The sequence below is a fragment of the Miniopterus schreibersii genome (genome assembly GCF_964146895.1).
Source record: "Miniopterus schreibersii genome assembly, chromosome: X".
Lineage (NCBI taxonomy): Eukaryota > Metazoa > Chordata > Mammalia > Chiroptera > Miniopteridae > Miniopterus > Miniopterus schreibersii.
The window spans coordinates 52,739,235-52,756,401 of NC_138104.1; the positions used below are offsets into that span (position 1 = coordinate 52,739,235).

A 17,167-nucleotide genomic window follows, 5' to 3' on the forward strand; every position below is an offset into this window, starting at 1 on the left:
ACACCTCATACTGGGGATCACACCCACAACTCAGGCATGAAGCTGAGGTACCAAGAAGTTTAGTAACCTACGCAGGTATTAATCTGCAGAGCCAGATTTGGAACCCTGGTATCACAAACTTAACCATTTTACTGAACTGAATACTAATATATTAGAGTTCCACTTTCTATAATGCCCCACCATTCACTCCTTCATTCCTGCCTGAGGAACTGACATACCCTCCAGTGACTGAAGCTAGCCAATGACTTTACCTCTAGGAATAGAGAATCTGTGGTTCTGAGGCAGTGAAACAGTAGAATCCCACTTGCCAAATGATTTTAACCCAAATACTTGACATATCTGATAAAAACTTGTCAACCTAAAAAAATATGGACATTATATGAGAGATTACGGATGGCAACCCTATATTTACATTCAAATCAGCAGTTTTATACTCTTTTTTATTCTTAAAAACTCATATTTTACTTAAAGATAAATGAAAAGTATATTAAAGCAACCCAAAGTTCACAGTTTACTAACTCAACATTTAATCTGTTGTGTTCACTGGTTTGTAAATTAACCATGACACTAAAATCACTTTATGCAGTGGTATTAAAACTGAATATTCAATCACTTTTAAATAATATGAGAGCAGTAGTTTCTCTTCAGAAAAGAAATATTTCCATTTATCAAAATGTAGTGTTCTTTCAAAGGAAATAATCATGTTCAAGGTGTACGATTTCTTACAAAAATAGCATTTAAAGTGAGTTCTTTTTCCCATAGTTACAACATGAAGATTAGAATAACCTCACCCAAGCCTTGATAAGCTAACCTCAAACCATTCACAGAAGGCTATGATGAGTTTTCAAAAAGGATACACTTTTTCAGATATTTGAGTTTGCTCGTGTGAACAATAAGAGCTTCTGAGGTAAATGTATCGACCACATGAACCACTAAATGGACTTTGCAATGTGGTTGTAATTTCCACACTGAAATAGTTACCAATTTTTCCTTGAAGAATTTTGGAAGTAAATAAAATGAAATAGAAAAAAGAATCATGATATATAGCTGCCATATTTTTTACAGAAAGCTACCAAATATTTTTTCCCTTAAAAGGACACTGTAAGATGCCATCATCTTTTTTCAATGGACTTAATTAGAAAAGACCAAATGTATATGTGGAGAATAATACATGAGTCTATATATCCATTAATTTGTTTTCTGAACAGAAAGATGGGTTTTATGCAGCCCCTCCTTCATCTTAACATTTTTCCATGGGACAAATCTAGTCAGGTGGGAATATAGACCCCTGCTGGTAGAGAGGACAACAGAGGGTTGATGGAAAAAAGGCTGGGAGCCAGGCATTTATTTGAGAAATATCTTTCATATAAGCGTGGTAGTACAGGAAGTGGCACAGAGTTTAAAGCAAGTTTGGAAAGATGTGTTGGGGATTCTATAAGAGCACAGGAGCAGAAAAATGTTGCATTAAGGCCCCCTTCCTTTTATTTGTAACAGCTTTATTGTGATATAATTCACATAACATAAAATCCAAACTTTTAAAAGTATACAACTTATTGAATCAATTGGGGAGATATTGGTTAATAAAATTATATTTATTTCAGGGATACAATTCTATAATACATCATCTGTATATTGTATTGTGTGTGTACCACCCAAATAAATAAGTACATAGATATAAAAGTATATAATTTAGTGCTTTTTAGCATATTCACACAACTGTGTGACTATCAACACTAACACATTTAAATTATTTTCATCACCACAGAAAGAAACCCTGTACCCATTAGCAGTCACTCCCTGTCCACTCTCCAGCCCCCGGCAACCAGTAATTTACTTTCCTTCTCTATGGACATTTCATATAAATGGAATCATACAAAAACCTTTCGAGTCTGACTTCTTTCACAAAGCATAACGTTTTCAAAGTTCATCCTTGTTGTAGCATGTTTCAGTATTTAATTTCTTTTTAGGGTTGAATAATATTTCAATATAGGAATATACCACATTTTGTTTTATTCATTCATCAGTTGATGGACATTCCGGTTGTTTCAACCTCTGCAATTATTAATAAAACTGCATTCATCACTTGTGTACAAGTTTTTATGTAGACATGTTTTCATTTTTTTTAGTACATGCCTAGGAGAGGAATTGCTGCTGAGTCCTAAAGTAACTTTTTGAGAAACCGCGAGGTGCCAATTTTAACAATTTGAGTGCTTATTATGTCCTAAGCATTGTGCTAAGTGTTTTTCATGTTATTTTTTAAATAGTTCTCTGGTTTTATTTATATTTTAATTGAATTTATTGAGGTGGCATTGGTTAATAAAATTATATAGGTTTCAGGTGTGCAATTCTATAATACATCATCTGTATATTGTATTGTGTGTTCGTCACCCCAAGTTAAATCTCCTTCCATCACCATTTATACCCCCCTTTAACCTTTTCTACCTCCTCATCCCCCTTTTCTTCTGGTAATCACCAGACTGTTGTCTGTGCCTATGAGTTATTTTTTCCTTTGCTTAATCCCTTCACCTTTTTCACCCCGCCCTACAACCCTTCTCCCCTCTGACAGCTGTCAGTTTGTTCTCTATGAGTCTGTTTCTTTTTTGTTTGTTAATTTAGTTTGTTCTTTACATTCCACATATGAGTGAAATCATATGACTCTTGTCTTCTCTGACTTGCTTATTTCACTTAGCATAATATTCTCCAGCTCCATCCATGCTATTGCAAAAGATGATTTACTCCTTATAATAATTTCGTGAAGTAATTACTAACTACTCTTATTCCCATCTGACAGATGAGGAAACTAAGGCTCAAAGAGGGGGTATAATTTGCATACAGTCCCACAGCTAAGAAGTGGATCTTGGAGCTTGGATTTGAACCTAAGCAGTGTGGTTCCAGAGTGCTTGGAGGAAGAGAGGGCCGGGTAGAAATAAAAAGAAATTATTGCCTAAAAAAATGATGATTTTGGATTAGCATATTCATTTTATAGCAGAAATTTAGAGTTTGGTTTTCATTGACTACAGGGATGGGCAAAAATAAGTTAATAATAATAAGAAATAATATAATAATTAATAAATAATTCAAGAATAAATAAACTCTGTGTTTCACCTACTCACAACTTTTTCCCACCCCTGTAATCATTTTAGTTTAACTAAATGGTTAAAAGTGCAAACTTTACAGTCAGATGGCTTGAGCTTGAGTCCAAGCTCTGTCTCTCACTTGTATGACCTTGGACAATTTACTTAACCAATATGTGTCTCAGTTACCACATATGCAAAATATTTAAATAATGGCATTTTCCTCATAGGGCTGTTGTGATGATTAAATTGATTTAATATTTGTAATATGCTTAGAATAAGATTTGTATATATATATGGCAAGTGCTCAATAAAACTTAAACAAATATGGAATAGTGTTCTCCCAACTTTTTGTATTATGTACCTCATCAGTGAAACATTTCTGAGCACACCTTCCCAATATAGGTATATTAATTATAAATTATAATTCTGTATTACTGACAATTTATATTTAAGTATTTCTTCTTATTTTTTAGATAATAGAGAAGTTATAGTATTTTCTATTGCCCATGGATGATCTTGTGTGCTTCACTCTGACCACTGACCTAGTGCCAGATGGGGCATCCAGGCCTGGAATAGGATTAGAAATGAGTTATCCCAGGTTCTCTAGCACTGCTATGATAAAGGGGGGCTGGGCCTGTGTCCCCATGTGAGTATGGAAAGGGATAGGAACAGGAAAGTTGAAGAAGGGACTTCTAGGTGTTACAAGGATGAGCTCTTTGTATTAGGGGTTTCCTCAAGGGGAAAGGAAGTACCTGGTTACCTATAAAATAAGAATGGTTTTCATTTTATAAACATCTATACTCTACCAGGTAAAGGGAATGGCCTCAGTCTCTCTTTGGGCAGGTATAAAGTCCACGTGAATGCCAGATGTGATGGGCTTTTTTTAATTCTCAGAACTGAGAACAGCAGAAAAGGCCAGGAAAGATCCCTTGCCTCAGCCATGCTGGGCTTCTGGCCTGAGCATAGAAAACACGAAGATCCCAAAAGAACACAATAAAATTTTCAGGATTTCTCTGAGCCATTCTGCCTCTTCTTCCATGGCACATGGAGCTGGGCAGGGCTTTAGCAGCCTTTGAGTCATCCCCTTCAGTTTACAGAAGAGGGAACTAATATCCCAGAAAATTTCCTTCCCTTTTTCCCTTCTCTGAAACTGACAGTGATTCAGTGTAATAACAATAACAGTGGTCATTTTATTGAGTTACTACTGTTGTAGATGTTTTTACATGTATTAACTTATATTGTCATCATAACAAATACTTATGAGAGTCAGAAATTCTTTAATCTCAAGTAAGACAAAACTCATCTAACTATGAACTAATTAAGTTGGAGTTTATTTTTCTCCACATAATAATCTGGAGGTTGCTGATTATTTCTGTAGTATACTGATGTTATCAGAGACCCAGTCTCTCCTTATCTTTCCTTGCTGCCATCCTTAGTATGCAGAACATTAGCCTCATGGTTGCTACTTCACTGTCACAGATAGTTGCCCTACCTCCAGGTGTCACATCTACATTCAAAGTAAGGAAAAGAAAAGAGGTGTTGATGCCAGCCAAATTTCTACCCTTTAGCAGGAGCGAAAAAGACTTATCAGAAATCAGCACCCCACCAGCATTCTTTCTCTACATTTCCTTAGTCAGGTGTTGGTCTTATGGCTAGCTCTTGCTGCAGAAGAGGATGGAAAAATGAGTATTTAACTGGGCATATAGTTTCCTCAAACAAAATGGGGGTTTAAGTTGCAAATAAGAAGGAAGAAATGGATATTAGGAAGATAATCAGAATTTTTTCCCCTATAGATAAGTAAAATTATAATCCCTATTTTACATATAGGGAAACTGAGGCATGAAGTAGTTAAATAACTTACCAAAGGTCACATAGAAAACAAACAATAGAGTTATAACTTGAGTCCAGGCAGTTTGGCTCTACACCACTGTTTCTGGAACATTCATTACTATAAACTACAGTAAGAAATACCTTTAGTATTGTACCCCAGTACACATACTTTTCAAATTCAAAACATTACATATCTTTTCTGCTTGCAATACACTATTCTATTCCAGTCTATTATTTCATTTTTAAAAATACTGGTCATACTTAACTAAACTGATATGATAACCCTGCAATTTGAAAATAATTTTACTACACTTCTCAATACAACCACTTCCTTAATGGGATTTCAGGGGTACCAAGAAGGATTGCCTGGTGCTATATCATTCTTTAGTTGCTGCCTGAAATGCCTCTATTTCTTTCTTCCTTTTTGTGTAAATATTTGTCTCTTACTGAATCTGACCTAAGAAGAGGAATGCATTCTTTAAGGGGTCCTGTTTTATACAGCCAGACACAGTTACTAATTGACAAAAGTACCAAGTAATGCTTCAGTGAGAATGTATAATACTTCACACAATACATAGTGAGGACTAATTCATGTGTCTTGGCTGAATCTCCCCAAGAAGCATACCCTTTGATATGGGGGGAATAAGGAAGTGATACAAGGAAGTGAAGGCAGTAAAGCAATAAATGAACAAATAAGACAAAGAACTAAAAACTCATAGACACAGACAACACTGTGTTAATTCTCAGAGGGAAAGGGGGTGGGGTATTAAAAGGTAAAGGCGGCCAAATATATAGTGCCGCGAGAATTGACTTTGGGTGGTAGATACACAATGCAACGTACAGATGATGTATTATAGAATTATACATTTAAAACCTATATAATCAATGTCATCCCTGATACATTTAATTAAAAATAAATAAACAAAAAAATAAATAAGGTATGTCTTATCAAACCAGCTACTATAGTGGGCAATTGAAGCTTAATCCCTAGGAAAGCCCTGGGGGAAATGGTCAAACACTTGTGTCTTTTGTTTTGTTGTTGTTTTTGTTTGGTGGAGCCAGCTGAGACTTTATTTTGGAAAAAAGCACTTGACTTTTTAGTTAAGAGCATAGGTAAGAGGCAGTCCCACGAGCAGTAAACTCCACCCCTAAGTGTGGGCTGAGAACTGGGGCTGAGCCTCAGGCTGGTCTTCTCTTCCCTACACTCCCCTGAACAGTTTCTTTTCCCACAGGCTCAGGAGGGAATGCAGTAGCCATTCACTTGCTCAGGATGTCAGATGACTCAGACAATAGCTTCGCAATCTTCTTCACAACCACCGTCTTGGAGGAGCTGGTGCTGGTGCAGCTGAAGGAGCCGGAACCCCCACCAGAGCCAAGTTGGCCTGGAAGCCAAAGTGGGAGTTGAGGTAGGCTGGGCTCAGCCCACTTGAGATAAGCTTGTGGTCTTAGTATGGATATTTGTTTTGCATCCCAGAATCCAGCAGATTCTCCTTGCCCATTCAGCAGCTTGCATACTTTTGAATTATCATACCCTGGGGGGCAAGGAAATCAGGATATTTATACCTCTCCCCCATCAGTCATTGGTTAAGGGCTATTCCCAGGGCAGGGAAATCAGTAATTCCCAGGTACTTCTGGCCTGCTATATTCTAGGCAAAGTGCATTCTGGCAGCCTGAGGGCAGCCCTCCAACAAAGATGTAGGTACTGGATATTGAAAGTCAGGTTGGTGTCCACAGAAATTATAAGGGCAGGTGGACAGAAGACCAACAGCCTCTGCTACAATATGTTAGCTTACATCCTCATTAATATTATCATCAGCTCCAATATATTCAACAGTTTCTGGGTGTTTGGTCTGGTGCCATGTAGCTATAAGAATGGATGGTACAATGTCATAAGAACCTCACATGGGGCAGGTCTGAGTTCCAAACCCAGCTCATTCATTCACTCTGTGACCCTGATCCTCACTTCCCTCATCAGTAAAATGGGAAAAATAATTACACCTACCCCTTAAGGTTATGGTAAGGAACCTATTACAGGGCTTAGCACATTAGCAAGTGCACCCATCAATGCTAGCTAGTATTTATTAATAACAAAGGGATTTTGAATTGATCCTATTGTTAATATATGACATAGGGAAAGTATATATGACTATAGGTATGGGGTTGGAAATGAGTGTGGGCTGCCTTACCTATTGCTAAACATAAAACAGAGGGCATGTAATTAGGTGACATGTCGGGTTGGACATTTAGGAGGAGTCTGGCTGAAGTTTTACTTGTGGTTGGTTTGCTACCAGAGCTTAGTAGCTCACATCTCTCATCTCAAGAATACAGTTACAGAGGAATTTGTACTTGAAGGTGATTTACTATTCCATAAGCACCATGCAAGTAGGAGCAGTATCTTATTTTTTTACCTCTATATCCCAGAGAGTAGAAGTGTTAGGCATGCAAGTAGATATATGTTGGATTAATAAATAAATAAGTACAAAGTGATACAAGGCTTTTTTTCTCAATCTGACCTAATGTACCAGGATTTTAGTCATGCTATTTCCTCCACTTGGAATATCCTTTATTTCTCTTGCCACCCTCTGGTCCATGCCTATGTTACATATGTGTAGAAAAAAATTTATCTTTGCCCTAAGAGATATCTGGCCTTTGCCCTCAGCTTCTGGGAGGTAATCTCCAAACTCTTGGAATGTCATATCTGATAGGAGTGATTTAGGATCAGGTTTTGGCTACACCAACAATATGATTTAGGGTGGGGGCTATGGTTGATCTGGCATCAGATCATTTCCTGAGGAAACTGGAGACTGATATCAGTCACAGGGGCAGTGATGGAGTTTAAATAAAGTTTCTAGGAGCTTAGGTGAGTTACTCTGATTGGCAGTATTTCATGCATACTGTCACATATTAATGCTGAAAAACTGTCCTGACTTCACAGGGAGAGGACCACTGAAGCTCCCTATTTAGTACTTTCTTGGACTCTTCCCTATGTTTCCTTCCTTGACTGATTTTAAACTGTATCTTTTAGGCTTCATAATCCATAACTGTGAGTATAACAGTTCTTAAGATTTTCTAGTGAATTGTCAAACTTAAGGATGGTCTTGGTTTGGACTTGCAATTGGTGTTAGAAGGGAGGGTGGTATTCTGTGTGGTCTGGTCACCCTAACTTCTTAGTTGCTTCACAACATGGTAGAATTTTCTTTGTCTTCTGAGGCTTAGTTCAAACCTTTCCTTCTTTGGTAGATATTTCTAATGTTCATTCATACCTAGTTCTCCTGCCCTTCTGAGTTCATAGGATTTTTACAGTTTTCTGCTCCCTTGAAGTTGGATGAGGCCATGTGATCAGTTCTGGCCCATTGATCTATAACTGGAAGCAAAGCTAGATAGTTTAGCTGTAAGTGAGAAACACTATAGGATTCTCTCTCCAGCTGTGGTGATTATGGAAATATGTGTTCAGAAGAAAATGTAGTAAGGCAAAAAGCAGCCCAGATTGTGCATTAACACATGGAGAATAGCTGTCCTGGAGAGTTACTTGGACCCACAGCAGGATTTGCATGAGCAAGAAATAAACTCTTGAGTGTTAGGCCATTGAGATTTTGAGAATATCTATTACTGCAACACAACCAAAATTATCCTGACTGATTACAGAGATCTTCCTCAGTGAGAATTAACCATTCCAGTCACTGAGTGCCTCCTGTCCCCCATCCATCCCTTTTATGGCACATGCCATATGGCACTCTGAGGGACTATGAAGAGATTTAATTTTAGTCATCTTAGTATCCCTAGTGTACCTACCACAAGGCCTGGCTGAGGTCACATACTCAGGATATGTGGGTTGTATCTAATTCAGTTGTTTGGCAGTAGGTGGAGTGGCATGGTTAATGTGGAGATAGACATAGCCTCACCTAGGAAAATGTTTTAAATGATTTATTGGTGAGCTAAGTAGAAGGAGTAGTGGCTTCTGAAGAATACAGGGCTACCATATGTCCATGTACCATCCTTCTTTTATAACAACAAAAAAGTGTCCACATGACACTCATGGCCAACTAGAGAAGGCGGTCATAGTCTAAGACAGAAATGGGAGAGATGGAACCAGTGTGCTTCCAGGGGACATGAATTTTACCTACAAATGTCGCTCTTCAACTGTATTGCAAACCCAGCTAGTCTTATCAAACTATGGCCAGGCTGAACTGTTGTCTTGAAGGTGGTGGAACTTCAGGAAATGCCGGGAAGTCTCATATAGTTATTTGTGACTTGGCAGGTAAAGGCCTGGCAAGCAAGATTTACATCATCAGTCCCATATTCTGGCCTGAACAGAAGCTTCTTGGACCCAAGGGCGAGCAGATCAGAATAAAGAAGGAAATCCCAAAGGGTCCAAAAGCTAATTGGGCCAAGTTATGCAGTGGTGACCTTTATGACTGAAACACTGAAGTAAGCCTAAGCCCACAGCAGAAACCATGGTCTTCCTCACACTTGTTCTTTGTATTAGACACAAGTGTCCATATGGCTTTGGTCAACTGCTGGAGGCCTAGGTTAGAAAACTTAAGAAATAGAGCCCACAAGGAGCATATAAGGAGTGACACTCATTCACATGTTAGAATCAACTCAGTATATATTCTTGCTTCTTCCCCGATCCCAACCAGTGCCACCTTCGGGAATACTCTGAGACTAAGCAGCTGAGATCAGTTTGAATGGGAGTGGGGAATAGGTGAAGAATACTCACAAGCCTGGTAACTTTGGTCACTTTAAATGAGCCCGTGGCTTCTCCAGTGTGAAATGTGGTTAACAACCACCTTTGCCAAATAGTTACCATAAAGAGTAAAGGAAACCATTATATATAAGGTCATTTAAAATAGTAGGAATTGTATTTAGACAAGCCATAAGCTTCTTCTATCAGACCTGGTGGGAGCCTTCTCAGGATAAAGATAGGTCAGGATGACCTGTTTAGGAAGAGGCCTTTCCTGGAAGCTGGGATGAGTATCCTCTTTCCATTATAGATCTGGCCATCTGGAAACACCACAAAGACATCTCTCCTCACCCTTGAGCCTCCCAGAAAATCTTGAGGAAAATAAAATAAGAAGCCATCATTCTCAACATAATGACCTTGAAATTGGTTAAGGCCCTGTGGCCCTTCCCTTTTGAAGGTCTCTGAAAATGATACTTCAGAGACATCTCTTCTGACAGTCAAGGGGAAAAACTTAGTAATTAAGCAAAGCAAATGGGAGACTTATTACTTAGAGAAGCAAGTGGCATGTCCATCAATGAATATAGCAGCACGCTCATCAGTGAATAAAACTGAGGGCAGGAAGTAGATAAATGCTCTTAGCAAATACGTTTGTAAGCAGTACAGCCATCCTTTACTGTAATAAAGAATATGGATTTATCATGTAGACCATATGGGGCTTTCATAAATAATTCTTCTGGTGATGAGATGTATTTGATTTTAGGTACCTTAGGAAAGAATCAGCTGCATCCAGGAGTGTAAGACCCCCACCATTTATCTCCCCAGTCTGTACTGCAGGATCCTCAGAAGGTAATCAGGGAGCACTAAGACCAGGTGAAGTCCTCTTTCTCTGCAGGAGGTAATTGAGATTCAAGTCAGGTAGCTGGGGAAGCTAGCTGCTGAGAATTGAGCCTTTTAAGTTCGGAGGAGAGAAAAGGCAGACCCCCATGGGAAAGAGAAAGGGTAGGGGCAGTAGAGAAAGAGGTTAAATGAAGAGAGAACCAAGAAATGATAAAAGGGTAAATGGTTACTGAAGGAGATGGCTTAATTATCACTTTCTCCAAATCCTGGGGGAGAGGGACATCCCCAAGGCCTAGGCATACAGGGCTTACACCCTAACCCCTTTCAGTAAATAAGTGCTGTATTAGGGTCAGTGTTTAGCTGCTCTCAAGAAAGGCAGGTGAGGCAGTGCCAGAACAGACAGACCAACTATGGTGCCTCTGATAGGCAGAATAAGACAGCACTTGGGAGCCTGTGGGCAGCAAGGAGCTTCTATGTATATCTAGGTAACACCATGATGAAAGAAACAATATTGTCACTCCACCCACTTTGAGGGATGAATAAGGAATGTATCTACCTCTGAGGAGACAGACTAGGAAGCATTAGGAAAGAACTGGGGGTAGGGGATTCCTAACTGATATGATCTCTGGCTGGGTCTATAAAACAACTTTTATGCTTCCATGAGTGCCCAAGGCAGATACTAAACTTGCAGCTACAAGGAAAAGGAGCAAGGTCAGAAATAGGCTTTCAAGTCTAGTCCAAGAGCCATATAACCTGAAGGGCAGTCCCATCCATAAAGACACTTGAAGTGACCTGTTATAGGATCAAATTTGATTCTTGTGACCAAGTCTTCCAGAAAGAACATGGGAGGTCACAGCCCATGGAATGCCTGTCAATGGTACAGCAGAGCTGACAGACCGAGAACAGGTTGGGGTTAGCTGTCCACCACCAGGTAAATTCCCTTTATTTTGCAATTGGAAAACAAACACACATATTTACACACAAAAATGGCACGAGAGCTATGCCTGAGGTGTCTTTTTACTTCTTTTATTGAACTCCATAAATATTTTCATAAGGCTTTGTGTCATTACAACATCGTATTTTTGTTGTTAAACATTTTTTTAAACACACAACGTTGACACTTGTTTGACAGGGTCAAACAGTCAGATAGAAGAAACAAAATAAACTGGCAAATGCAGAGCAGCAGGGGTAATCAAAATCACTGTTGCCCGTCCAACCACCCCAGCCCACCCCATCCCCAAAGCACTAAAAGATCACTATTTGGCTTTACACTAGAATTGTTAGAACTCTCTTGTTGCTGTTCTTATAAATCCATTAGAGATATACACATAGAGGGAGATAGAAAGAGAAGTTGAGTTTCTGTGTGAGGGGACCATCCCACAGCAGGGCCCATAGAACACAATAGCAAAGCCTTTTGAAGAGCAAATCCAGGCCTCATTGAGTTGAGAATAGGGGAGCTCAGGGCCATGCAGAAACAAAGATTTACAGAGTTCTTAGGGATAGCACTGCTGTGAGGACACAGAATATTAGACCATGAGCCCAGATAATGGGACTCCCCATGGGGCTGCTGGCCACTGGTTTGATTTGCTGCCATAGGTTGGGGGAACACTACAACCAAGGGATAACTTATTTCTTGTTTTCACAAGTTATTGGCATCTGATGAGGCCAGTGGGTTGGATGGGTGAGAAATAGGTGAATGAGAGGGGGTAGTGAGAGGTGATATCTTTGATCCTGGAGCTCTGGGTACAGGCCCAGGGGAGCACAGGGACAAGGGGGCTTGGCCAAGAGATGTTGTAGGTCCAGAGACTTGTCTAAGTATCCCCTCTTGGATGGGATCCAAGACCCCGGAGAAACATGTCAATGCCAAGCCTAGTGGGGAGGAATGGCAAGTAGGAAAGAATATAAATTCAAGGGAGGCCTACCCAGCCATTGAAACACAGTTTGTTTGCCAGGGAGGCTATTTTATCTTATGCACTGGGTACCAGGTTCCTTGTCAAGGGGGTTTTTAAGTAGCTGGGTCATGTACTGAGCTGTGGTGGTTAGTCCCGAGCCCCAGCCCTCTGCCCAGATCAAGCTTATCTTCGCACTCATTCCACAGGTCTGATTTGGGTGTGGTAGAATGGAAGCTGAAACAGCTTGTAATTTGATTCCCACAGAAGAAACATTCCTAGGCTGGGCAGGACCTGGTCTGGGTTAGGAGACATAGAGCAACAATCAAGCCAGCTATGCTGAGGGCCCCATGCAGCCATGGCTGCTGCTCAGTAAGCTAAGATCCTTTCATGATGAAGTCTCCCATGGGGTCCCAAACAGACTTACAACCTCTAGATTCCTCACTAGAGTGGTTCTCCATAGCAAGGTCAATCCTCACTCTTTTATATTCCATTGTTCTTGCTGTTCAATGTCTATCCACCCAAAGGGCCATGTGGAGAGCAGAATCAAATACTCCTGTACCCACAGGGAATTCTTTGTGGGAGAAGTTAGTTTTACCCAAGTGTAAATCCTGCCAAAAAAATGAGCCTAAGCATAGGATCTTTGTCTCAGATCCTTTCTCCATAGGGAAAAGTCCCCCTGGGATCCTTACTTACTTGCTTCAAATGTCCTGAGATGGGACAATGTTGGAAATGGGGCGCTCTTCAAGTGCCAGAAGTGCTTTAACTATGGCAATGCCAGCAATTCTCCTGTGCCAGTAGAGCAGGAGAAAGAAGAAAGACAGGAAGGAGGAAGAAAAGGGCCATGGAAGATTGTCCATGCAATCTGAGGGAAGCCTCAAATAACTTGAATGATGGTAACTGCAGGTACATATCTTGGGCCAAGACTTTCTGTTTACATACCCATCACTGTTTTTTCCCATAAGAGGTTGCTGTCAGCCTTGGATCTTGCCTAGGTAAATAATTTAAAGGCAGCTGATCTTGGTCAGGTAGGGTAGACTCTGTCTTTACCCCTTCATAGACTCCTATCAATGCTGCCTAAACAATCTGCAAAAGGAAACAGGGACAACCAGACCCTCAAATTGATTGCAGTGGGGAGCCCTTTCTTAAATCTACTTGGTACTGGAGGCAGTTGAATCCCTGCCACAAGAGGCAGAGTTTCAGCCTGTTTGCTTCTAGTTCAGATCTTTTAGGTTAGGAGAGGGACAGGCTTAGAAGGAAAACCATAACCAAAGCATCCTGAAGAACAGAATAATTTGTGAAACTAAATCCCAGATACAAAACTGTCATGACTCAGCAGTGCTACAGCATGGGAAATCTCAGTGCTAGGAGAAGAAACAGCCCAAATGCAGAATGTTCCCTGAACAGAAGTCCTCTCCAGCATTATTATACTCTGACACACCCTTGCTTCTGTTTGGTTTCGATCCCTCTACAATACCTAAAACACAGCAAAAGCAATAGAAATATTGAGTAGTTATGTCACAGGGCACAACAGAGCACATCCAGACTCGCACAACTGAGAACAGAAGATGCAGGAAAAGGCTGTTGGGGCAACTGCAGGGCTGCAGAAACATTCGCAGATAGATGGTCAGCTGAGGGAGAGGAGAAAGGGGACCCTCCCTTTACCTAGTAAGAAGTAAAAGGGAAAAACATTCTAAACTCCCAAACCCCATCACATTAAATTAGATTCAAAAGTTATCAGCATCAGTATCATCAGGAAAGGAAAAAAAAACCCAATATAAACACATCTATGGTAATAATGACAAGTCAATGAATCATTCACAGGAGAGTAAAGAGATTATCTCAACAAGAAAAGAAACAAACAGAAATGTCAATTTCTGAAAGTAAAGGGGAAGGAGACAGAGTAAGAACAACAAAAAACTTTTAAGAAGGGATCACACATTTGGAAGTCATTGGTACCTCTTCCTACCAACTATAGATTTCACTTCCCCCAAAGAACAGAAAACGTTTTTGGTCCTTCTGTGTGTGTGTGTGTGTGTGTGTGTGTGTGTGTGTGTGTATACACTCAAGGGTCTGTGTGTGTGTGTGTATATATGTATATGTATATATACATATATATATTTATAAATTTCAACAGTGCTTCTCCGAAAAAAGGTCCATCTATAAATATAATTTTATTTACTTTATTTTAAAATTATCTGCCTCCCTGTAGGTATTATTTTTTGAAGGGGGTTAACCTGCTGAAGTTTTGCCAGAATGGTGACTGGCTGCGCTTGGGTTCGGTGAACTCAAAGACCTGTGACTGAGCGATGCCATCTGGGACCAGGTACTGGCCCTGGTTTAATGGGTCCTGCGGTGGTGGGTAGGAAGGAGGAACTGAGCGGGCAGAGTTGACACCTAGAGTAGATGAAAGATCAAAGGGAAAGGGTATAAGTTAAGTAGCAAGGGGCTTCTCAAATTACCCATTGACCACTATGCCACACATTTCAAAACAGTCTATTTTAGAGAGTGTGAACTGGAATTGAAAATCACCAAGGGAAGATTTACATTCCTTAACAGATTTTGGAATGGTGTGGTGATTACTGCAACAACACACACTTTGCCATCTACACAGCATTACTGAGAAATTTGAGATGTTGCTATCAGCCATTTTACAGATGAAGACACTGAGACCTGGAGGGAAATGTCATACCTAAGGTAGCAAAGCAAGGGCTAGGACCCACATTCTTTGACTTCTCAGTTCAGAGCTCTAAGAGACCATAATCTATTATGCAGCGTTTGGTGCTTTAAATAACCCAACAATAACCATTTACTATCAAACAATATATTTTCCCTCCTCCACTCCCCCTGGAAGCATCAAAAGAGCCTGGTAAAAACTAGTGACTTCAAGGTAGGTGTTTAGGGGGGGGAAATGTTTTTCTAAAAGCTAAGGTATAAGTGATCCAGTGTTCTATGCCAGGTTGAGAATAATGAAACTGTATTTAATAGGGAAGTGACATTGATAGTAGAGGGAATAAGCAAACTCACCAGCAGAAAATATGATTAATGGAACACAAGGAAGATGTGGAATATATTTATGACATTTCAAATGGAACACTTCAATTTCTCAACATTCATTAGGGGGATTTTCAATCATCAAAGCAAAATCCACTTAAATGAAGAATTCTCAGAACCAGGGGGCTTAAACTTAAAGTTTAATCCTAATTTATACTCAGAATAGAATAGGCTGAGATATACAGCATCTGATTCGGAATGCAAGGAAGACCTCTCTACTGTTTCCCCATACCTTACTTATCTGCTGGCCAGTGTTTGAGCTTATTTGTTTGCCTTTGTTTGATGACTTATTCCCATTATCCTGGAAGCAGTATCATATTAGCTCACTATCAGCCATTGGCACTTCAGTGGGAAGGAACTGGTTCTAGTCTAAAAGTCAGTATTTTTCTATTTGTTTTTGTTCTTAATTTTATTTTCCAGCCTTGTTGAAATATAACTGACAAACAACATTGTGTAATTTTAAGGTGTGAAACATGATATTTGACACACATATATATTGAGAAATGATTACCACAATAAGGTTAGCTAGCACATCCATCACCTCACATAATTACCTGTCTTTGTGATAAGAGTATTTAAAAACTACTCTTTTAGCAACTCTCAAGTATACAAGTATTGTTAACTATAGTTACCATAGTGTACATTATATTCCCAGAACTATATGTTATAACTGGAAGTTTGTGCCTTTTGAACAACATATCACCACTTCCCCAAACCCCAGCCTCTGGCAACTACCAATTTATTTTCAGTTTCTATAAGTTTGCTTTTTATAGATTCCAAAAGTAAGTGAGATCATAGAGTATTTGTTTTACTATCTGACTTATTTCACACAAAACAATGCCCTCAAAGTCCATCTATATTTCAATAAGACAGGATTTCTCTCCTTTTATGGCTGAATAATATTCCATTGTATGTGTGTGTGTGTGCATACACACATGATATACCACATTTATTTCATTCATTCATCCACTGGAGGACACGTAGGTTGTTGCCATATCTTAGTTATTGAGGATAATATTGTGATGAACATATGGCAGTGCAGATATCACTTCAAGTTTCTAATTTCATTTCCTTCCCATGTATACTCATAAGTGGGATTGCTGTATCAGGTAGTATGTCTAATTTTTTTTTATGACCCTCCACACTGTTTCCACTGTGCCTCACCAATTTACATCCTCATCAATAGTGAACAAGGGTTCCCTTTTCTCCACATCCTCACCAGCACTTGTTATCTCGTCTTTTTTATAACAGACATGAGACAATATCTCATTGTGATTATGATTTGCACTTCTCTGATGATTAGTGATGTTAAGCAACTTTTTATGTATCTGCTGGCCATCTGTATGTCTTCTTTGGAAAAGTCTATTCAGGTACTGCATCTATTTTTTAACTGGACTACTAGGTATTTTTTTGCTATTGAGTTATATGAGTTGCTTATATATTTTGAATATTAATTCCTTATCAGATATATAGTTTGCAATTTTTTTTTTCCTTTTCCATAGGTTGCCTTTTCATTGTGTTAATTGCTGCTTTTGCTGTGCAAAAGCTTTGGGGTTTAATGTAGTCCCACTTGTTTATTTTTGTTTCTGTTGCCTGTGCTTTTGATATCATATTCAAAAACTTGTTGCCAAGACCAATGTCATTCAGTATTTCCCCTATGTTTTTTTGTAGGCCCAACATTATTATTAACTAGTCTACAGTTTACATTAGGACTGACACTTCATGTTGTATAGTTCTATGACTTTTCACAAATGCATGATGTCAAGTGTCCACCAGTTCAGTATTGGTCTTTTATT

The 17,167-nt window shown here is 39.3% G+C and overlaps 1 protein-coding gene across 12 annotated transcripts in view; it reads right to left on the reverse strand.

The window, feature by feature from the left end:
• Positions 1-11,438: 11,438 nt before the first annotated feature.
• The window catches only part of ARHGEF9 (Cdc42 guanine nucleotide exchange factor 9), a 393,542-nt gene continuing 387,813 nt past the window's right edge, over positions 11,439-17,167 (reverse strand). For 7 of the 12 annotated variants that reach the window (XM_081126015.1, XM_081126014.1, XM_081126020.1 and 4 more), the window contains one exon: positions 11,439-14,714. In XM_081126015.1, coding sequence (XP_080982141.1) covers positions 14,533-14,714 — 182 coding nt within the window. In that variant the 3' untranslated portion in view covers positions 11,439-14,532. The remainder of the gene's footprint in view (positions 14,715-17,167) is intronic. The other 5 variants (XM_081126011.1, XM_081126016.1, XM_081126012.1 and 2 more) reach the window with 1 other exon arrangement.